We start from the raw sequence: 24602 nt of genomic DNA, 5'->3' as shown, positions 1-24602 counted from the left end.
GCTTGAGTCATCTGTTTTGAAAGTGCAGAGATTGTCAGTATGAAAATGTGCATAAGGGTGGCAGAAATAAAGAATCCTTGAGCCATTCTGAGACACTGGCAAGATCTTTTGAAAATAAAATTTGAACAGGCAGTTAGCACTAAAGAAATGTGAAGGAACAGTATTAATTGGGTATTGGCTACCTACATAGCAGAGGTTCTCAGTTTTTGACTTGAATATTAGAGTCACCCGGGGAGCTTTTGAAAATCCTGATAACTGTATCAGAGCAATTGTATCAGAATCTCTGGGGGTGAGATCCAGGTGTCAATATTAATTAAATCTTCCCAGGTGACTCCTGTGTGCAGCCAAAGTTGAGCACCACTGTGTTAGATGCACATTACCCAGGGATTATACATCCATGTTTGTGGGCAAAAGGTGAAGGACCAGAGAAATTAGTTATACAAATTCACAGAAGGAGTAAGTGGCAATGCTGGAATTTGATCCCAGATGTAATGGAAATTGAGGAGGAGCAGAGGGAATATTATCTCAAGATTTTGTGAAGTTTCAGGAAGAATCTTTACCCTTTACGGCCTCGAAGATCTGTATGTCCCTGACAGGTATGCAAGGAAAAGGGATTGTGGTGAGGTCACTTCTCCTCTTAGCTCTACGCACATCTGCAGGTCATCCAGAGGTATCATGGCCTCTGTCTCCCCTTACTCCCCACCCCATTTCCCACCTCCAAGGGCTTCTTTCTTTCCTTAAGAGAGGAGACACACCTGATAAGCACTGCGCATCTGGTCCAGATGTCCCAAAGCCTGAAGATAATACATTGTGGACTTGCATGCATGGAAAGGAAACCAAAGTATCCTGTAAGATGCAAAACTCTAAAGGAACACATTGCCACAGGGGCACATCACAGACTCACTCTGATGTTCATGATAAAGTCCTTGTACCAGGTGGACCTCAGTGTTCTCCGCTATGAAGTGGGGAGGATCACACCTACTTCACAATGGTTGGGGCAAAGTTAGATGTGGCCTTATAAATAAAGTGCCTGGAACAAAACTAACCATAAGAGAATAAAAATTATCATTTTCATGTGCTTCTTAAATGCTAGATGCTGCTGTAAATCACAAGTACATACACACACACACACACACACACACACACACACACAATGTTCTTTCATCCTTGCAATAGTTAAAGGACCTAATAAGGGAGTTGCTACTTTGATCCAATTTTTTTTTTTTTTTTTTTGCTGTACGCGGGCCTCTCACTGCTGTGGCCTTTCCCGTCGCGGAGCACAGGCTCCGGACACACAGGCTCCGCGGCCATGGCTCGCGGGCCCAGCCGCTCCGCGGCATGTGGGATCCTCCGGGATAGGGGCACGAACCCGTGTCCCCTGCATCGGCAGGCGGACCCTCAACCACTGCGCCACCAGGGAAGCCCTGATCCAATTTTTAAAGACGATAAAACTCAGGCATGGAGTGGTAAAGTCACTTCCCAAAGTGCAGAGTTGGTAAGCCTCCTGGCAAAATCTGGAGATTTTGGGTATTGGCTACCTGTTCTAGAACCTTCCACCTCAGCAGGAATAGGGAGCCAGCTGGTCTGGGAGTCCCCAGACTTGGACTCTAGCAAGAGCTCCGTCACCAACCTCAGCTCAACTCCTGTGAGTTGTTTCTCTTCCCTTAGACCTCTGTCTTCTCTTCTCTGAGTGGGAAATTATATCAGCAGTTTTCTGTGCTAGGATTTAGATTTTATAATGTTTACAAGAGTAAACCAGGTTTTTTCCCCTGACATTAGAACAGATGTGTTAACAGTAAATTCCACTCAAGAAGCCAAATGCTGAGAGCAGTGTTGTGTTTACCAGCACAGACTCGGAAGCCCCTCCCTTGGGGGGTTCACTGCTCTAACTTTTATGAGCCTACCTTGGCTGAGGACTTGAGTGAGGTTCTCTAACTGGCTCAGCCTCAGCCTCCTCATGGGTAGAGGGGGGACTCAACCTCACGGGGCTGTAGAGAAGGCAAGGTGAGTTCTGACACAGTTGTCAGCTCTCTCATTATGTCCAGCCAGATGGTGAGGGTTTGAAGCTAAAAAGGTTATCAGAAGGAAGTATATTTAACCCCAATGTTACATCATGGGTTTTCCTCTTGAAAATGTACAATACAGAGTGTGCTTGGTGTGTAATACTGACAATTATCTTGTTCACTAAATACTCTTTAGTATGGAATGCAAGTTTCTGGGGAAAAGCTTTTGAGGCTAAGTGGTGAGGATGAGCATGTCTGAAACCCTTGCTCTGGGCTAGGAATGGGCCATGCAGGGCATTCATAGCTGTCGTTTCAGTTAATCTTCCCAACAGCCCTGTGAGGTGGGTGTTAGTGCACCCATTTCACTGGTTGGGAAACTGAGGCTCAGATCAATGGAGTGACTTGTCCAAGCTTCACAGAGAGAGTGGAAGAGCTGGGGTTGGAACCCCGGTGCACCTGACACCACAGCTTTCCCCTCTGCACCATGCTACCTTCGATAATGAGAAGCCTCCCATCCCCAGGCAGTGCTTCCTCAAACTCTGCATTCCCTCATCTATGGCCATGGCTTCTTCTTGAGCTCTCCTGGACATGCAGGTGGGGCCTGGGGCGATCCTGCAGAGAGAATGTCATGGCCTCCAGGGCTCCTTCCCTACCCAGTGCTAGCGGGACTGTGCTTGCATTAGGAGACGAGATTGACTGGCCTCGTGGTTGTTTCCCCACCTCTTCTATCACGCTAATCAATCCTCCACAGCGGGCCTGCAGTAGTGCCTCTGGAGTTGTGACCAGTCCTTCTCCCATGGAAAGCCTTTCCAGTCACCCGCACAGGGTACAGTCCTCACATCCTGACCTTGGCGCTCCAGGTCCTCCATTATCTGCCCCACTGGCTTCCATTCCTATCACTCCTCCCTTTGTACCTTGAACACCAGCAGGTCAGAACTACCTAGAGCCATGGTTTTCAACCGGGGGTGTCTTTTCCCCCCAGAGAGACATTTGACCATGTCTGGAGACATTTTTGGTTGTGACAATAGGAGGAGGGATGTTTTGGGCCAGGAATACTGCTAAATATCCTACAATGCACAAAATTCCACCCCCTACCCCCCCAAAAAAGAATTGCCCTGCTCAAAATGTCAACAGTGCTGAGGTTGAGAAACCCCGCCCTGGAACTTTCTACACTCTCTAGGGTATTTCTTGCTCCCTCCTCTTTGCCCACGCCATTCTTTCTGTCCAAAATGCTCTTCTTGCCTCTTTGCCTGTCTGATAAGCCAGTGCTCATCTTCCTAAGCGCAGTTCAGAGAGCAGCTCTCCTGGATACCTTCCCTAACCACCCACAATTATAGCTAAGGTTATACTTATTACACTGGAAGGTACTCACTCTCTCATCCAGCATGTCTATTGGGCACCTTCTATGTGCCAGGCCAGGCTATGTATATACAGCCATGAAAAGTCAGGCATGGCCGTTGCTTTCATGGAGCTTCCTGTTCAGTGGGGCAGAGGGACTTCAAACAAGCCAGCACACAAATAGAAATACAGAGATGCAAACTGCAAGAAGGGCTATTAAGGAAAGAATAAGGTGCTGTATTGTTAAGAGACGATAAGACTTAAGAGGATTAAATTATGATGGGGCCTCCCTGGTGGCGCAGTGGTTGAGAGTCCACCTGCCGATGCAGGGGACACGGGTTCATGTCCCAGTCCGGAAGATCCAACATGCCGCGGAGCGGCTGGGCCCGTGAGCCATGGCCGCTGAGCCTGCGCGTCCGGAGCCTGTGCTCCACAACGGGAGAGGCCACAACAGTGAGAGGCCCGCGTACCACAAAAAATAAATAAATAAATAAATAAATAAATAAATAATGATGGCAGGATGGTCAGGGGAGGTCCTTCTGAGGAAGGAGCCCTGACTGAGAGATGGAGGATGGGTTGGTAAGGGCAGTAGGAGGCAGAGGGACCAGCATGTGGACAGGCACTGAGGGAATGGGAGGAACAGTCCGGAGGTCGGTTTGGCTGGGTCAGCTGAGGGAGGGGGAGAGACTTGGGAGATGACGTGGGGTGGGCACCAGTTCATGAGGGGCCCCGTGCATTTTTCTGAAGAGGCTGGCTTAAAGAGGAGAGTAACAGGATCAGATTTCTCTTTTAGGAAGATTCCTCCGGCTGCAGTGGGCCACCCTAGGGCCAAGGGACTCATGCTTGTCTCCTGGTCTCTTCTTCCTCTTTTCTCCAATCCAGCTTCCAAATGAGGCAGCACCAGAGAAAAGTCCCCCAAACAGAGGCTACCTGGTTTCCTGCAGTACCACCAACCCCCCAGCCCTGGCCATGTATGGTGGAAGAAAAGAGTGGGGGGTAGGAGATCAGCTAGAGGGTTACTGCTGTGCTCATGAAGGGGATGGTGGTGGTGGGTACTAGGACGGTGGCAGCAGAAATGGGGCGGTGGATGGATTGATGGAGACTTGGTGCTGGGTCAGCACTGAGGAGCTTTTCCTACTAGGCCTGAGGGTCCTGGCTCTGTCTCATCTTTGTAGCCTTAGTCCTGGCCTATGGTGAGCAGCAGGAAATGGTGGCTGAATGAGACCACCTGCCCCTTGCCTAGGGTAAGGCTGGGCTTAATTTTTCCATTTGAATCTAGGCAGTCTGGTGGCTCTCTCTAGGCCATGGGAGCAAGCTCTTGAGAAGCTGGAACATCAGTCTGTAGATACCAAATTCCAGGACGTGCCTTTGGTTTATCTAAGTGACCACGATAACCCAGATGTCCCCACAACTCCTCTGTGAGTAACCATGCAAAACAGGCTCAGAGAAGGGGAATGCTGTCCTAGGACACACCAAAAGAAAACAGTGCAGCCAAGATCTGCACCCAAGAGTGCTGGGAAATGCCAGCTAAGGGATGGCTGGTCTGCGGAAAGCAAGCCACAGACCGGCACAACCCTACCTTGGCAAAGCCCCAGATGAACTGTGTATTCATCAGGCCAGCTGCCAGGCTCTAGACAAAGGTACCTTTCCTTTCTACTGGTTACTAAGTCTTTACACATCCTAGAGGACGTTGGCTCACCTGCTTGTGGGAGGAAAGGAACGCAGACATTAAAAGATCAATTATTGATGTTTAACACCCTTCACTTTGTGTGGTAGACTGCATGCGCTTGGTTGTCTTAGCGACTTGGATTCAACTCTCAGCTAAACTAATTATGTGCTGTGTGGCTTTAGGCAAGTTACTTGGCATCTCTGGGCTTTTTTTTTTTTCTTCTGTAAAATGAACATAATAGCTACCTAACCGGGTTACTGTGAGGAAAAAAAAAAGTGAAAATTGTCTAATGGCACAAAGATGGTGCTCATTGATAGAGTTTCCTTTCTTTCACTGGATATTCGGAATATGTCTCCTGAAGGTGACATTTTTGGAGGATGACTGTAAATGTGAGACATGCTGAGAAGGATGGGGTTTCAACAGCGGGGATGCAGGGGTCCGATGGGACGGATCTGGAAAGATGTTGGGCAAAGGAGATGCTTCTCCTGTCACTGAATCTTCCATGCCTTCTTGGTCATTCTCATGGCTTCACTAGAGGGTTTCTTTCTCTCCCCATGGCTTCACTAGAGGGTTTCTTTTTCTCCCTGATACACAGGATCAGAGAACTGTCAGCCTTTCCCTGGGGAGCAGAGAATGCACACCTCTGCCGATTCCAGGCTCATTGAGCCCCCTTGTTCTTCTCTTCAGAGACTCACAAGATTATAAATCACCCTAAATAGGGCAAAGGCTCTGACTAGGTGATTCCAGCAAATAGACAAAAAATGACCCATAAGCAGATTAAAAATTATTTATAATTTGAAAATATAATTTTAATGAAACATAAATTTTTACCTTTCTGATTGGCAAAAAAAAAATGTAATAGTGCCTAGTGTTGCTAACACTGGGGGAAAGCAGATCTTCTCATTGTACTCCGGTTGGTTTTAAAATTGGATGCAATGGTTTTTAGAGGGTATTTGGATATTGTTTATAAATTTAAACTGTATATCCTATTTAACTGGTATGCTTGCTACTGGCAGGAATTTATTCTATGGGTATATTTTTCAAGTATGCAAAGGCATATATATATATATATATATATATATATATATATATATATATATATATATATATATATATATATATATATATATATACACATATAAAGAACAATTGGAATGTTCCATGAGATTGGAGTGGTTGGATAAACCCTGGTGCATGGATGTGGAAGAGTAAGCAATTGTTATGAGGATGGGACAGATTTGCTTGTGTTTGCGCTAATTTGGAAAAAGCAACAGACACATTGATCTGTTAAAACAACTTTAAAGAGTGTGGTATAGAGTGATCCCATTTGTGGAAACGTGTGTATATTTCATTCTTATAATTCGTAAAATAGTCTTGAAAAGACACACAAGAAACCATTAGATGGTTAGAGTATGGATGGAGTGGTTGGGGTCCATTTGAAAACTTTATTCTACAATTTTCATGCATTTTTTTTACCATGAGCATATATCAAATTTTCTATTTTTAAAAAATCACCTCCATCTCACAGATGGTGAAACAGTCTCAGAGAGCTGAAGTGACTTACTTACTTGCTCACGTTCACACACGGAGAGACCACTGTGGAACAAGCTAGTGCCCCTGCATGTAGAGGGAGGCCTGTATAGATGCACATGCATTATAGCAATGCAGTTTGAATTTGAATCCTAATTCCACCACCTACTCGCTGTGTGACCCTGGGCCAGTTTACTAACCACTATGTCTCTCTGTTTTCTCGTTGTTAAAACGAGGACAGGAATATCTTCCTCTAAGAATTGTTTAAAGGGTAAAATGAGAAAATGCATGTTGAATGTTTATCACAGTGCCCGGCAGAGAGTAACTGCTTAATGCAAGGTTGTTGGATAAACCAACAACCATCATCATCAGTTCAGTCCCAGAATCAGGATTGTCCTTCCTGAAGTGCACGGGTCTGGCCCCAGGCTGTAGGAAGGCTTGAGCAGAGAGGTGGGCTGGGCCTTGCCCTATAGGGGACAGGCCTGGGTGGCAGAGCTGTGGGCTGGCCTTGCTGTAGTGACTCTGGCCCAGGCAGCTAGCCTCTGCTCAGAGCAGGAGCTGGCCGTCCCTGTAGGAGCCAATGAAGAGTCGCTCACCTTGCCCAATTCTATGTCTTGCCTGAGAGTTGGAGAGTCATAGACTTATTGGGCTAGCCCATCCATTTGAGGCCATACTGGCCAGCCTTCCATTCTGCCCTGAGAAATCAAAGGCCCAGCAAGTAAAAGAGACTCAGTTCCACAGAAAGAGCCCTGGACTGGGACTCAGCATGTCCATACTAGAGTCCTACTTCTGACACTGCCTTGTTATGTGACCTCCAGCAAATCCCTCCCCCTTTCTGGGCTTCCATGTCCCCATCGGTGAATGGGTGGGATTGGACAACACTGCCACTAATGTACTCTGAGCACTGACATTTTACCTTGTGTTCTGGGCCCACTACCAAACTTCAAGGGTCCAGGGAAAGACTCCAACCCAAAGAGATGGAGTGTGGGTTGAGGAGTGAGGCAGTAAATGGGAGAAGGTTCCCAACTATGTACTCAGGCCCCATTGGGGTGACTTCACCTTGTCTCTTTAGATGAAGGATTCATTCATTTGTTCATTCAGTTAATAGCATTTATGGAGCATCAGGTGCCATAGGATCAGAGTTTGATTGTTACGAGTTTTGAATGATGACCTTACTAGTGGCCCTTGATCTGAGCCAGAGGCTCAGGTTCAAGCCTTGACTCTGCCTCTTAGTGGTTATGTGAGGTTGTGAAGTCATTTCTGCTCCCTGAGACTCAGGTTCCTATAAAATGGGAATAATCAGTCCTACCTCAGAGTGATTGAGAGGATTTACTGAGATATAGGATGTAAAGCTTTTGGTACAGTGCCAGGCACATAGTTGGTACCTTAAAAAAATGGTAGAAAAGAGCAACATGTTCTTGAGTTTGGATACCAGCTCAACCACTTACCAGTCATTTGATCACAGGTAAGTGACTGAAGTCTCTGAGGCTAAATTTCCTCATCTGAAAAATGGGAATAATAATGATCTTAAAGGAGAGATGTGAGGATCGGAGAGGGGGGTTTTGTGAACTAACTGAGGACACATCAGTAGGACCTGTAGGTCAGTGTCTGGTGCACAAGAGGTGCTCAGGGGCTAGCCTTTCATTGTACTGCTCCAAACTTCTCTGTTTGCTGCAGGAATGAGCCAAAGGATACAGCTTAGGTCTATTTTTGGCCTGTGCAAGTCCAGCTCATAAAAATACAATCATGCTCCTTGTCAGCACTTCTGCACTTTTATTTATTGTTCCTGCCAATCCTGGGGCCTCTCCATGTGGGAACCTCTTCATTATTGATAATTCTGGGAAGTAGTATTTTAAATTTTTATGATCTGTACTTTGCACCATCTGAACCACCATGTATTATCTGGCCTTGCCAGCAAAGGGGGAATATATCCAGATGAGGGGTCCTTTCAGATGAATAATTTATCCCATTTTCACAATGCCAATTATGTTAAATTATGTTCTTCATATCAGCTGCTGACCGAACAATGGGGACTGATGTATTGATATGAAAAGAAAACAAATGTATTTCTTTGCCCATATCCACAATGATATTTGAAAACCTGGAGTTTCATTCTCCCAAGTGTCTATAAAACCCCACTTTTAATAATAACAAGAGTAGAAAAACTTTTTTCCTCCCCTCTCTCCACTTTTTCCTCCCATTTCTGTTATTAATCAAGGAGCTCAGGGCTCTGTTTTGCTCCATTTTTTTTTTCAACTGCAGAAAATAGAGTCTTTCTTTGCAAATTTATTTTCTCTTCTGTCTCTTTCTTTGCGTATGCAAGCTGATTCCTCCAAGGTACAATTCATAATGATTGGCTAACATTTCTTATGCTTTCCCCTTCATAGTACTAAAAAAAGTGACTGTTACTATCTCTCTCTCTTTTTTTTTTTTTTGCTGTACGCGGGCCTCTCACTGTTGTGGCCTCTCCCGTTGTGGAGCACAGGCTTTGGACGCGCAGGCTCAGCAGCCATGGCCCACGGGCCCAGTCGCTCCGCGGCATGTGGGATCTTCCCGGACCGGGACATGAACCCGTGTCCCCTGCATCGGCAGGCGGACTCTCAACCACTGCGCCACCAGGGAAGCCCACTATATCTCTTTTTATAGAAGGGAATTGTTTCTGGCTCCAGTCCATGGGAGCAGCACACCACACTTCATGACATGCCCAATACCTGGTTGATTCCAGTAACTGTAGGGCTGGTTTTCCCTGCTCTCTACATCTCTCCAGTGTATCTTCACTGTGCCAGAGGCTTCTCCTCTACCTGTAATGCACACCTGGAGAGCCATTCTCTTGTTTATAATCCTTCCTCAGTTCCTCACTATTCTCAAGTTCGTCTTCAAGATGCTAGGCATGGCATTCACAGCCTCTGTTTATCGCTCACTTCACCTGCTCTGTTCCCTGGCCACTCAAAACTATGTCTTTGTGGTTTTCCCAGGTCCAGCCTCCTGGATGTCTTCTGAATGTTTGCTGGTTTATGATGCTCTCTTGGTCTAGAAATCTCTTTTTGTTTAGGTTTGGGGAGGCAAGGATGGAAACAAGGAAGCTGTCAGAGCAAAAGTTCGTGGAGAGAGGATGATGCTGTGGATTAGGGTGTTGGCAGTGTAACTGGACAAATGGGTTTATTTGAGAGAAATTTTTGAGGAAGCAGGAACTGGTGATTGGAGTGGATTTGGAGACTGAAGGGAAGGGATGGATTATGAGAGATTCCTGTATATGACTTGACATAAACAATGACATATCATGCTGCTATTTTCTTAGCTGGCGATTACACGGGGAAGAGAATGTTGAGGGCAAGATGGTTGGGGAAGGTGGGTCAGGGAACCCAAGTGCTTTGCTGTGGATGTGGTAAATTTATGTGTGTCTATCCAAGGGCAAATGTCCAGTAGGGTAATCTGAGTGCTGGGTGGGGTCTGAATTGGAGATGTAAATTTGAGAGTTATGAGAATAAAGATGGACTTGGAAATGATGGGAGTAAGAACACTCAGAAGGGACTTGTAGGAAGGAAGCATGCCCATGACCTAGCCCTGAGAGATTCTAACAGTGAGAAGTCAAGCAGAGCGGGAGGAACCTGAGGAGGAGCCTGAGGAGGGCTGGTCAGTGAGCAGGGAGAAGACTGTGGCTCCGGGAGGAGGACTTTTAAGGAGGAATGAGTGGTCAAAGAATATTACTGAGAGGTCGAAGAAGATGAGGCCAGCAGACTGCCCATTTGTTCCAGGCAAATGGGCAAAGACCTGCTTTTGTCATGGAGAAGGGGTTCTAATGAGCTAACACTTCCTTAGGGGCAAAGGTAAAATATTACCTGGGTTGCTTTTGGAGAAAATATGGTATAGCTAAAGAGAGGAGCAGATGACTGAGGACTGACACAGGGTCAGTCAACCTGTCTGTTGGCCTAGTTTGAACTCAGTGGTTTGAGAAGTGTTCTGAAGCCAAAAGAAGTGTTTTCATTAGAAACTCACTCAGGGCATAAGCAACATCTCATAGGGGTTCAGGGCAAAGTAGTATATGGATTTGAAGGAGGGCTATGACCCCAACTCTGCTTAAACTCAACATCACTCCTGCAAATGGTAAATGGTATATTAAATATATATATTTATTCAGATAATATGTACATTACTTTTTATATATTGAACTTGATATAAATGAAATCACACGGGACATAAAAAATACTTTTTTTTGCATCAGATTTCTTTAGTTCAATATAAAGTCTGTGAGAGTCACCCATGTCTATGTAGCATTGCTGTGTAACATTCCATCTTATGAATAAACCACAATTTATCCATTCTCCTGTTAATAGACATTTGGGTTATTCTCAGTTCTGTGCTATTATGAAACAAGTGGCTATGAACATTGTTGTGTGTATCTTTTGGTGGATTCATAATTTTTTTTTTTTTTTTTGCGGTATGCGGGCCTCTCACTGTTGTGGCCTCCCCCGTTGTGGAGCACAGGCTCCGGACGCGCAGGCTCCGGACGCGCAGGCTCAGCGGCCATGGCTCAAGGGCCCAGCCGCTCCGCGGCATAAGGGATCCTCCCAGACCGGGGCACGAACCCGTATCCCCTGCATCGGCAGGCGGACTCTCAACCACTTGCGCCACCAGGGAGGCCCGGATTCATAATATTTTGAGGTGATTTTTTGCTGGTGCCAAGAAAATCTATTGGTTTTGTTATACTTATTTAGTACTTGACCATCTTACTAAATTCGAATAGATTTTCAATTCATTTTTTCTTGGAACACATTTCTATCAGATAGAAAGCTTTTCACCTCAAGTACTAGAAAACACAACCTAAATTGGATTAAGGTTCAAAGAGTATATATTTGCTCCCCTCCCCGCCCCCATGACTGCAGGGTACAGCATGTGTCTGGTTTCAGGCAAGGTGTGATCCAGAGGGCAGGGTGTCATCAGGGCTCATCTTCTCTTCTCCGGGGTCCTCTTGGCTCTGCCCTCTTTTGTATGCTGCCTTTGACCTCATCTTGGCTCCTCCCCATAGTAGCAACAATTGCTTCAGCTGTTTCAGAAATAAATCCTCACCACACCATCCAGGGGAAGAACATGTTCTTTAGGGAACACTCATAAAGAGCAAGGAGGTGTCTTCCGCCAAGTTCCCAGTCTGTATTGCCTCATATCTCTTTGATTCAATTTAGGTAATATGCCCATCTCTGAGCCAATCAAATTTTGTGATCAATAGAATAATAGGCTCTGATTGGTTTAACCTAATTAGGGTCCATCCTTGCCATCAAGAAAGGCATCAGTTCCACCAAACCACAGGGCTGCCACATGGGACAGGAGTGAGTTCTTGAAAGCAATATCAGGCGGCAGGGGTGGGTTTGATTGAAGAAGGAAATGGATGTTAGAGAAGCAACCACAAAATATTTATTATGACAATTATAATGATATTGGCTGTAATGGTTATTCATTGTCTCATTCCAATAGTACTATTTGTTTAGTTTTGTCTCCTATCTCAACATGTTGGCCTCTGCATGAGGTCTTGAAAATTTACATGGAATGATATAAATGGTTTAGGGCTTTTTGAGAAGTTTTGGGAAAGATGTTTATAAAAATAAAGGGGCAGAGGGAAAGACTAAGAAGCTTAAGAAGAAGCTAAGAACTAAGAAGCTAAATGCTTCTTAACACTTGATGTGTTATGTTTGAGACCAGTCTGATGGCTAAGGATCTAGAAATGAAGGACTCAAGCTAAGAGATGGTTAAGATGGGCTTGGCAATGTGGGAAGGCATATTAGTTTTCTGTTGCTATGTAACAAATTATCAAAGCTTTAGTGGCTCAAAACAGCACAAGTTTATTATCTCACAGTTTGTATAGGTCAGAAGTTCAGGCACAGTTTAGACGGGTTCTGTGCTCAGGGGTCTCATGGGTCTGAAATCAAGCTGTCAGCTAGGCTGCCTTCTCATCTGGTTCTTGGGGTCCTTTTCCAAGCTCATTCAGGTTGTTGGCAGAATTCAGTTACTTGTGGTGGTAGGACTGAAGTCCCCATTTTCTTGAGTGACCTGGCTGTTGATTGGGGTCATTTTCAACTCCTAGAGTCCACCCTCAGGTACTAGCTGCATGGCCCTCTCACAACATGTTGACTTACTTCTTCAAGGCCAGCAGGAGAATCTCTCTCCAGTCTGCTGTGACCGAGTTTGCATAGCATACTCATGGGAGTGACTATGCCATCATATTCACAGGTCCTGTCCTCACTCTTGAGGGAGGAGATTATACAGTGCATGTACACAGGGGTGGGAAGCTTGGAGACCATCTTAGAATGCTGTCTATCATAAAAGGCAAAAGCAGTTATTGCCCTAAGACTTATAGGTCACATGGCACACTGACCAGGAAATTCACTATCTTAGAAATAGACGTTGAGATGTATTATAATATATTTTTATATATACATACAGACATTAGATATATACACACACACAACATGGGTGATTGGGAGAAGAAACTATAATTCCCAGTTTGTGAATATTTCTAAAAATGTGGATTCAGAGAAATGATCAGACACCTAAATTTTCAATATACTTCATAGCCTGTCAGTTGATCTAGTGATATTCCAAATATTTTTAATCATTACAATTTGTAGAATATATCTTAAGTTCACAAAACACCTGCACATACATCATTTCATTTGGCCCTTCCCAGAACGTTGTGAGTTTCTAATAGAAACACTTAGCCTGTGAACCATGCCTTGGCATTTACTCTTACATTTGTATTAGCTCTTAACTCTCACTAACACATTGAAGTTCACATGACACCAAAACAGCCAAATGTGTAGATTACATGCTATTTTACACTTTTGTTTATTTCACCATGTGGTGCACTTTGCATAAAGTATCTTGTCTTGTTCACCCAGCAAACTTCTATTCACCCTTGAAACCTTTTTTTTCAGACCATGCTTGAACAGTATTTTTCTTGAGAAATCCTTGCCTTGCTCTCAAAGGGCTGGATAGGGAGGACCTGCAGGCTGACAGGTGCAAGTGAGGCCCGATTCCATATCTGCCTCAGACATCTATTGGAAGAACATTTGGCAGCACTCAGAGTCAGTGTTCAAAAAAACATTGTTATTGAATGAACAGTCTGAGTGCTTAACTTATATTAACTCATTTAAGCCTCCTAACAACCCAAACAGGTAGTGATGGTTATTTTCCCATTTAATAGATGAGAAAACTAAGACACAGAAGGCATAGGACTTGAGCCAGATTCAAACCCAAAGCACAATGTTTCATCTCCCTACAATATTGACAGTATCAGTATTTGCCCCACAGTACAGAATTAAGTGAGATAGTTCATGTCAAGCGCTCAGTGTCTGCTGTATAGTAAATTTGCAAAGCATGAGGGATATTTTTATTACTTGTGGCAAAGAAGCTTCTGCCTTCCTATTCTTTGGAACAGGAGATAGAAAAAAATAAAAAGAACATTCCCCACCCCACTCCCCCACAAAACCCTCATCCTTGTTTAGCTGTACCATTTCTTTAAGGAAGCCAGGGCTCACTTTTTAATATTTGGAGGAGCAGAATCCAAAGGGGGTGGAGCACAGCAACAGAATTTACATTTGCAAATGAGTTCTAAATGTCAGGGAAGGAGTGATGTTCTAGATGAGCTGGGACCCAGATCCTCCTTAACTAACATATTTAAGTGCCACACCGTAGATGTTCAATAATAGTAGTTCCTCCCCATCCTTTCCTTTTTGAGCTATATTTTCTCCAAGGTATGCCTCACAGACCTTAAAGAAAATTCTTCATAGGATTCTTGCAGGAGTACATACACTTGATTATTGTCTCTAGGAAAACTTGGTGAAAGTTTTCAGTGAAAATTTGGTTAATTTAAGCACTAATGAGAAGAATGATCATAGTTAGAAGATTGCTTCCTTTGAGCTGTGTGACCTTGGACCAGTGATTTGACAGCTCCGTGCTTCAGTTTTCCTTTCAGGAGAATAGAAATAGCAGTGGTATGTAGATAAAGTATATGGAGGGCTTGATCTAGCTCTGGCACATAATAAATTATTCCAAAAGTATTACCCACTATCATCTCATTCAACCCTCAAAACAGCCTTGTTAACTAGGGGTTATGATTATGATTATCGTCCATATTTTACAGCTGAGGCCTCAAGACTCAGACAGCTTCTGTGTTACCCATGACACTGTGACACTTGGCAATAGTTATTGATTATATGTCAAGTTTCTTTTTTCTTCCACTTTGCCTACACAGTGGGATGGAGTTCCATAAATGTCTTGGCAGGTTGACAGCTTATCTTGAAAAGATATTAACCACCTCTGCAAAATATTCAGACTTCAGAAAAATAAGATGATACAATAGATTCAATAGACCTTTATGTTTTTCTTTGTGGAAGTCCCTAAATGAAATTGGAATTAAGTATATGTGCAAAAGTTTTGTTACAAGATGTTCATCATAACTTGTTTATATACTCTGAACTGTGGAAGCAACCTACGTGTTCAACCATCAAGACTGGTTAGATTAATTGTGGTATATACATACAATGAAATATTAAACTATATCAAAAGGCAAAATGAAATCATGTACTTTTCTACATGGAGAAAATGTTAGTAGAGTGTTGTGTGATAAAATGAAGCATGAATCTGTTTCATAAAAGTATATATTTGCATAAATAGCAAATACATATGCAGAATATGTGCATATATATGCATATAAAAACTGGAAAGGTGAGACCAAAATTCTCACCTATGGCTGTCTGCTGGAATTGGAAAGTATTATGGGTAATTTGAATTTTCTATTTTCTTGTGTTTGTTTGAGTGGGAGGCTCTTTATTTTCTGATCTTTATGCAATACACAGTAAATTCTAGTTACTAAAAAAAAGGAATAGAAAAGTCTTTCAAGTCTCTATGCATGCTAACACTGGTTGAACATTTCAGGTGATTGTGAAGACAAGAACGGAATATCAGCCCGAACAGAAGAACAAAGGGAAGTTCCGGGTGCCGAAAATCGCTGAATTTACGGTCAGTGTCTTGATGGTGTAACAGAAAGACTGGGTGTGGGTCACTGAGTCTAATCAAATAACTAAAGCTCTGCCTCTTGAGGACAAGTTATCCTCTCTCCTACTCTGAAATGTTCAATTTGATAATTGATAAATGTGTCTCATTTCTTCTTTTTCCTCCTGTCCCTGTCTCTCTGCCTTTCCATCACAATCTTCAGGAAATGTGATAGAAATGTATAAAGAAACTCAAATTTTAGACATTGGTTGATTGCAACAAATACAAAAAAGACAAAGGGAGAGACAAGTTGACTTCTTAGTGGTAAAAACCGAATGGTTAATTTTCTATTTATTGGTGGCCGGGTCACTAGGAGAACTGATGAATACATATCACTGTGATGAATTGTGTGAAGGAGTCATGAAGGCTGCTCTGTGAGGATGTATGGAGGAAGCTCAGGGAAGTACCCTGGGGAAGTCACTTAGATGGCTAAGGAGAGCACAGCTTGTGCAAAGGCCCTGAGGCTGGAGGGAAGTTGAACCAAACGTTGAATAGGAAAAAGGGCAGTGAATCTCAGCTCTAGGAGGGGTGTGGGGACCAGACAGAGATGAGGTATGAAAACTGGGCAGAGGGCAGACAGTCCCAGGCATGGTAGGCTGTATGGAGGAATTATTATTTTAGGCTAGACGCATGAAAGAAACCCCAAAGGACTTCAAGAAGAAGAAGGATATGATTAAACTGGGTTTTTGGAAAAAGCATGCTGGCTTTTACATGAGTAATAGAGGGAGGGTGGGGAGACTGCTGGGTTACTGCAAGTAAAAAAACAATAGTGGCTTAGCAAAGGAAGGTGAGTGGAGAGAGGCCTAAAAGATACTTAGGAGGCAATATCAGCCATGGAGGCAGTAGAATAAGTGGTTCTGTGGATGGATACTGAAGCAGTCTGGCTGGGTTTGAGCCCTGTTTCCACCTCATAGCAGCCATGTGGCCACAAGCTAGTCAATAAACCTCATTTATCAAATGACGATAATAGAAGGTTACTGTGAGAATGGAATATAGAATACATGCAAAGCACTTGGATCTATACATGATAAGTGCATGATTAATAGTAACTATTTTGTATCAACTGTGGCTGAGGGCTTTGGAAGTGAAAACAGCTGTTGGTTGGTTGTCTGTATGTATTTGTATAATGCATACTTGGTTGGAGTATGTATTATACATGCATAAACATATTGGTCCATTTCTGTCCCTATCTTTCTCCCTGCTACATGTATCAGAGCAGCTGGGTGTGTGAGCCTGGGAGGGAATATGGCACCTCTGTGTACATCCCCCCAGAATGTGGGACTTCCCTGGATGTTGACCCCCCTCTTTGAGGGCAGGAATTGCTTTTATTTTTGGCTGTAGCTTTAGTGTCTGGCACACAGCATGGGCCCAGTGAACGCTGACCTGGCCTGAACTGCATGCAGGTATCTGCAAGAACCAGCAGGTAGTTGTGAGGGGAGGGTGGGAGTATCTTGGTGCATAATGTATGGACATCAGGCCAGGGAATAAAGCTGACCTGTCCTCCTGGCAGCAGAGATCATCAGAAGTATGCCCAGATTCATGCACAAAAAATGTTTACTGCAGTGTTATTTGTAAAATCGAAGCATTGGAAACAATGTTAGATTTTCAGCAGCTTTCTCATGATTCCATATGTAAGACCACATGCATAGGATGGGCTGTTTCAACAGTTTCTTAGGAATCACTTTTGGTGGGAGAGTTATTTAGTTTACTCTGAATTATGGGCTTTACGAGATATTTTCATCTTTCTTTTACTTTCTCAATTTTACATGAGCATGAATTGTTACAATAATCAGAAAAAAAATAGAATATTTAAAAAATTTGCTCTTTTTACCAAATAGAGTGTTACAGTTTTTGATGGAATTATTCCTTATTTAGCAATCATTTAAAATGATGGTTATGAAAACATGCAATAATTTGGGCAAATACTTCATAGAGGAAGCTGAGTGAAAAAAGCAGAGATTAAAATTGTATGTTTTCTATGGTTGGAACTATGAAAAAAACCACAAGTATACAGAGGAAAAAGGACATGGAAAGAAATGTCTCAAAATGTCGTTTGTGGCTGTGTTATCAGCCGTGGTGTTGGACGATGTTGTCACTGTTTTTTTTTTTTTTTCCTCTTTGTTGGCAACTTTTGGTGATGTGGCAATTTTATCATATTTGATGCCCACGAGTCCCTGAGAAGCTGATATAATCCCCTGTTTTTTTCAAGGGGAACTATGGCTCAGAGCAGAGACATGACCTTCTCACCCACTAGCAAGTGGCAGGGCCAGTGCTGAGAGATGGCCCCCTGCCTTTCTGTTCACCTGTGCCGCCTGCTGTAGGTAACTATGGGTTAGAACAGAAGCGAGTCAGCTAAGAGAAAATGAGTGGCTTGTCAGGGTCCAGGGCCTGAGGAAGCGCCCCACGCAGCTTGACTCAGTTGGCCCTGGGGGGTGGGAAGAAAGGACGTTGGGGTTTGGGGGCAGCCCTTTGTCAGCACCGACTGTCAGGTGTGGGCGGAGGGCCCTGCCGCTTGGAACAAAATGGGAGAAATGGAGCAAAATTGTTTGCTCTTGTAGAGCTGTGAGCATTTATTAGCCTGGCTTTTCACTTCCTTAAAGAGTGCTACACCTGGGCCGCGTGGAGGATGCATCTGCTGGGGTGAAGGTGGATGCAGCACCCTAGGGAGGAGGTTGTGCTGCTGGCGACTAAGAAGAGTCTGAGGTGGAAATAAAGACGCAGACCTACTAGAGAATAGACTTGAGGACGTGGGTGGGGAAGGGGAAGCTGGGACGAAGTGAGAGAGTGGCATGGACATAAATACACTACCAAACGTAAAATAGATAGCTAGTGGGAAGCAGCCGCATAGCACAGGGAGATCAGCTCGGTGCTTTGTGACCACCTAGAGGGGTGGGATAGGGAGGGTTGGAGGGAGGGAGACCCAAGAGGGAGGGGATATGGGGATATATGTATAAGTATAGCTGATTCACTTTGTTATACAGCAGAAACTAACACACCATTGTAAAGCAGTTATACTCCAATAAAAATGTTAAAAAAAAAAAAAAAAAAGAAGAGTGTGAGGGTCTGAGCTGTCAGCTGCAGTGGGACTCGGGGGTTCAGCTGGGCTGTTATGGAGGTGGAATTGTTCCTGGTTGGAGAAAGGGGCATCAGGGGCTCCTCCGTGTTTGGCTTGGCTGACTGAGATGGCGGGGGGATGCTGTCCACTGGGTAGTGGTGGGGGACCAGGCAGTGGGAGACGCATTGAGTGGGAGGTGCCTGGGGACCATGGGAGGGGTGGGGCAGAGGCAGTCTGGCCACACTTGGATGTAACGGGTCTGGAGCTCAGAATGGAAATTTCAGCTAGACCACAGGGGCTGGAAGTCAGAGAATTCCCAGTTTATCTTAGAGAGCATAATGCTGGTAAACAGTGGCCGTGCTGCCCCTCCAGGATATTGCCCGTGGCAGAAGTAACCATGGGGATGGCAAAGATGCCTCCCTCCCTCATTCCAATATCTTCATGGAGGTGGAACAGCTTGTGAGTTCACATCTCAAATTTGACCTGGGGAGATCAGCTCATAACAATTCTCTATGAGAGAGTATGAGAGGAGAGAGCAGGGAGGGAGAGACGAACTAAGAAAGATTGAAAGAATCGCCTGGAACTTTTTTTAACATGAAGGCTCTTGCAGTCATTGCCAAGGGCCACAGACTTGAGAGGCCGTTCATCAGGCTTCTTTGAGAAGATGGGGGCATGCAGAGAGAAGCCCCTCCTTCTTTCTTAGTCCTGGGAGCTGGAGGTTCTTCTAAGGCTGATTATGCTATCGAAGGAGCTGGTGCATCCGGCCATGCCATCAGACCTGATTGTCCCCAGGCTCACCTGTGAGAAGGAACTGAGTCTTGCATTTGGAGGCTGTTTGTGCCAAGCTGATGAGAGCTTGGCACCTGCACTTTGGGGCTAGATTCACTTGACAACTTGGGTCACACCCCTGTCACCTCTTAGCTTCATGACCTTGGGAAAGTCCCTTCACCTCTCTGAGCGCCTGATTCCTCACCAGTAAACCAGGACACAACAGCACAAAGTGTTAAGTCCTTGGCGCACTCTAGCTCTCAATGAATGATCATTTTATTCTCTTCCTGTTCAGATCCCCTTGCTTCAGCCTGGATTCTTAGCTCGCTACCTAATTAGCTGAATTTTGTGTGTTGGTTGAGACAGACCTGGTCCTCCCTTTCCTGGATTTTTCTCCCTGGAAATATGGCTGGGAAAACCTGGAGGAACTGTTCTAAGTGTAGCCAGTTCAATGTCAGGATCCATGGGTGGCCTCTGTCTCTCTACAGTGACCTAGGGAGCTATCTCTTTGCCTCCTGGGGAGTGTAGGCAATATTTTTTGGTAGGCTACTTCTCAACACATCCATTATAAAATGAATAATCCTAGTACCTGTTAAAAATGCCTTTACATCCACTTTTTAGGCTAACAACAACCCTGTGTACTTGTTACCATTATTCTTATCCCCATTTTACGGATGAGGAAACTGAGGCTCAAAGAAGTGAATTGTCTGACAAGGCCACGCAGCGAGGATGTGTGAGAACAAAATAAGAACCCAGCCCTAGGGCTCCACATCCTGCTCTCTGTGCTACACCTGATGCCACCTTGCCACTGTCCTTGCCAAACTGTGGCCTGCCTGACTTCATCCCTTCCTGCCCTTTCTCCCCTTTCTTCTTTGTCTTGATCAAATTTGCTCTGGGCTGGGCTGGATGCCTGTTGCTGGGAGACACACGGATATGCAAGACAAAATCCTTGCTCTGGAGGAGCTTGCAAAGGTGTGGATTAGACAAGAGTGTTCTGGCCAATTTCTTGGAATACTGTCCCTGTATGGTCACCTCCTCTAGGATGCCTCCCTTGATCCTCTGAGCTGGGTTTGGTGCCTCCTCTGGGCTCTGCAGATCATATGGGGTTCTCGAATGCTGCTGTACTGTAACTGGCTACTCTGGCATCTTCAGCCCCCTCCAGCCTCTGGTCCCTGGAGGGTAGGGTCACACTGGCCCACTCCTGTGTCCCTAGTTCCCAGAAGAGGGCCTGGCATAGAGTGGGTGTCATGTGTGCTGCAACTTGAGCCCCAGCCTTTTGGTACCGCCTCAGTATTCATCCCCAATAACATGCTGAGTGGGTTCAGGAAATCTGACTCTGGTGGCTATGGCCTGGATAAGCTCAGATTAGAGGGTGTCTGGGCGCATGGGGAAAGATCCTGGGGATGCCTACAGACCAGACCCTGAGCACAGTCAGTGGGGAGAATCCAGAATGGGAGGGATGCATTAGTGTAAAGGGACCAGAACCCACCATTCCTGTCAAGCAAATGGACGTGTTAAAATAAAGCTGGTTGGGGAGAACTAGAAGTGAGAGGTTAGCAATTTTTTTTTTTTTTTTTTTTTTTTTTGCGGTACGCGGGCCTCTCACTGTTGTGGCCTCTCCCGTTGCGGAGCACAGGCTCCGGATGCGCAGGCTCGGCGGCCGTGGCTCACGGGCCCAGCCGCTCCGTGGCACGTGGGATCTTCCCAGACCAGGGCTCGAACGCATGTCGTCTGCATCGGCCGGCAGACTCTCAACCACTGCGCCACCAGGGAAGCCCCGAGATTAGCAGTTTTTAAGGAGCTGGTGTCTGTGGGCTATTATTAAAAACAAACGACAACAACAAACCAACAAAAGAAAAATAAACAAAAATCCAGTTGAGGCTTCAGGCCTAATATGATAGGTGCGGATGTTTCAGTGTTCCGTCCAGTCACTGATCCACTCAACTGTTTGGGCTTCTGCTCTTCTCGTGACCTGACCTGTGACTGGCGCTTTGTGTAAGGTATCCCACTGAGTGATCCCAACAAACGGGGCTGGCGAGATGGGCGCCCCACTTGCAGGTGAGGGAAACAGGCTCAGAGAGGCTGGGAATGTTCCCAAGTTCCACGCCCAGGAGGCCGTGGAGCTGGGATGTCCTCGCAGGTCCTAAGCAGGGGGCCATGACTGGGTGTAAGAGGTTAGGGAAGCTGCCGCCAGTGGAAGGGAGCCTGACGACCAGTGAATAGCTCCTGGGGGATGCTTCTGGACCAGTCTCCCTGCCAGATGTTTCTTTCCTTCTCTTTCTCTTCCACCCAGCCAGGGGATGGGGGTGTTTGTACTCTGTCTCAGGCCTCAACTCTGCTCACATTCCTTCTAACTCCAACCTGGGAAAGACATGGCAAAACACCAGAATCAGCCTCCCCGGCGGGGTGTGGGGAGAGGGCTCCATCTAACAGCCGGCAGAGTCCAGGCCCCTCTGCTTCCTGACCGTCTCTGGTAACTGTGCTTCCTTCTCTGGTCTCTGTCCTCACCCATCATCTCCTGGCCCTTCCTCCTTCTGGGTCCCTCTGCCTCCTTTCTCAGCCCCCTCCTGCCCGTTCTTCTCACCTCCCCAGAGGAGGACTCTTTCTAATGTGCATATCCTGCAAGGACACTGCCATCCTCTCACCCGGCTGTAGCTTCCGTCACTCACCTGCCTTCTCCCTGACCTGCTCGAAGCCTTGGTCCTTTCCTCGTGACACCATACTTCGTACGCCTCCTTGTCTTGGTCGTGCTGTCCCTTCCCACTGGAATGCCTTTCCCACCTCCATCATTGGGCAAATTGGGCATCATTATTCATCCCTCAGCACCCAACTCAGATGGCTCTGGCCTGTGAGGGCTTTTTGCCTGCCAGCCCTTGCGCAGTCTGTCCTTCCTCCTCGGGATTCTGCACCTGCTATATAACCCTCCAGTTCTACAGCGTTGGCATCAACATTACCTGCTGTGTCTCCTACTGACTTGAGGCTGGGATGGTGTCTTCTTTATCTTTGCTCCCCAAGAACCTAGCCAGTGCCGGCCCACACTAGGCACCAAATGATGTCTTTAATGACTAAATAAACAGGTTAATTAGCAAACAAAAATATCTGGCTGATGGAAAATGATACATTGATAAATACCAGAGCTCTGGCTGCCTCCTTTTCAATATCTTTATTTAAAATCGGGGCTCTATCTTTGCTTCTAAGCTTCTTGCTGATGACACATTCTCATAAATGTCCTCTTCTTGATGTCACACTCCCTGGGAGGTGAGACCTCATTTATAGCTTTGCCATTTGCTTCTACCAATTTTTCATCAAAACCCCAGGGGCTGCCCTCCATTGGTGGGATTCTAATATTTGCTGACAGCAGCAAATGGGGATAAGCGATTTTACTTTATTATCCGTTATCTTGGTTTTTATTGCCCTCTTTTTTTTTTTTTAACTTTTGAGGAACATTTAAGGTAAGTTATTAAAAACACTGCCTGCTGGCTTAGGAGCAGAGTCATCAGCTGGAACGGAAAGAATTTACATGTGAGTGCTTGGCGGAGAAAATCTGCAATAGTATTTGATGTTTATTATTGCACTTCTGGCTAGGGTTTTATCAAAAATCAGAATAAAGATGTAGGCCTATGTTTATGGCTGGGTGCTTTCTCCTGGCCTCATGGAATGGTACCATTAGAGTGACCTTCAAAAACATATATTATTGAGAACTGAAAAGCAAATGTGGCTTAATTTTTTTTAACAAACCTTTCCCTGGGAGAGAAAACAGCTGTGGTGCTATCTCAGGAGGAATGTGCTCAGGGTTTGGATGGGGGACTCTGGGAGATTCAGTGACCACTCCACAGCCTAACGACTGGGCTGCTTTTATTGCCAGGTTCTCATTCTCATTGACTCAAACATTGGCAAATAAATGCTGTAATAAAGCAAGTCACTTGTTTATAAGTTTAGTGTAGATGACTTCTTGAGTTTAGTGAATATTCTTATTTCCTATGGGACTCTGTAGGAGTTGGCTGATTAAAAGTTTGCACGCTGCTTGTTAAACTGTTGGAAATTTGTAGCCAACCATGGTGGGAGTATTGACACCATGGAAATGAGCAAACACTGTAAATCATGCATCACCCCCTTTTCTCAGCCCAGGAGGGTTTACCAGCACACTCGTGTGAAGGGCACTATGGAAAAGGGGAAATACATGGGCCGGGGGTTTGACACTGTGGGTGTGTACGAACTAAAGCAAGTCACTGCATCTCTCCGAACCTGTGCTTCCCAATCTGTAAAATGGGATAATGCTGTCTACATCATAGGCCTGGCCTGAGGACAAAATGAGATGCTATGAGCCCCATGGTAGCTTGATCAATGTGAGCTGCCTCTTGTCGTTATGTGATAGTTTCATTGCTGGGGAGTTGGTCATCCGGCTAGACGGAATGTTTCCACCCAGAGTGGGTCTCAGTGGGAAGCCACACCTGGCTCCATCTCACTAGGCCCTCTGTCTCGACTGACATTGCCCTGGCTCAGTAGCTCCTCCTCGCCCACCATTCCTCCTGGGCCAGCTTTTGACCTTCCAGCTTCATCCCACCTTCCCCTTTCTACCTGTTATGTAGTCAGAACGATCATCAGATCCTGCTTGAGAAATCTCTGATGGCTCCCCACTCCGACAGGCAACAATGTGAGGTTTTTGCGTGATATTGCAGGCTTTTGCAAAGGTGGTCCTTGCTGCTAAGTCCCTCCACCATTCCAGTGTCCTCAGAGCTCCAGGCCTCTCATGGCTCTGTAAAACCACCATGCCCTTTCAGCCCTCCAGGTCTTTGCCCGTGCAGTTTCCTCTGGCTCTATTGCCAGCCCACGTTTTCCACCTTGTGGACCAGCTCACCTCCTCCAGAAACCTGTCCTTGATTCCCCATCAATTTCTCATCTGGAGAATGTCCCAGCCTTTGCCTGCACCCACCACTGCTCTGAGATGCCACATTGGCTTCAACTAGAGTTCTCCTGCTACCTGGCTGGATTGCTGAAAGTAGTGCAGAAGGTAGGGCTTCATAAAGATTTCTCACAACCCATGTTGGGGTAATGAAAGGAAGATGCTTGTGGAAAGTAAAACAAGATTTAAAAAATTATTACTTGTAATTAATTAATAACAATAACTTCATTTCACTGAGCTCCTATTATGTGCTGGGTAGTTTGCTAGTCATTTTCTATTTTATCTTTAACT

General features: G+C 45.3%; 1 protein-coding gene across 1 annotated transcript in view; it reads left to right on the top strand.

Moving 5' to 3' along the window:
* Window positions 1–24602, top strand: part of NSG2 (neuronal vesicle trafficking associated 2) — a 56680-nt gene that overhangs the window by 1267 nt on the left and 30811 nt on the right. Inside the window, exon 2 of the mRNA XM_060092515.1 lies at window positions 15469–15552. Coding sequence (XP_059948498.1) covers window positions 15469–15552 — 84 coding nt within the window. The remainder of the gene's footprint in view (window positions 1–15468; window positions 15553–24602) is intronic.

This window comes from Mesoplodon densirostris, chromosome 3 (genome assembly GCF_025265405.1).
Source record: "Mesoplodon densirostris isolate mMesDen1 chromosome 3, mMesDen1 primary haplotype, whole genome shotgun sequence".
NCBI lineage: Eukaryota > Metazoa > Chordata > Mammalia > Artiodactyla > Ziphiidae > Mesoplodon > Mesoplodon densirostris.
This window is presented reverse-complemented; position numbering and strand designations above follow the sequence as displayed.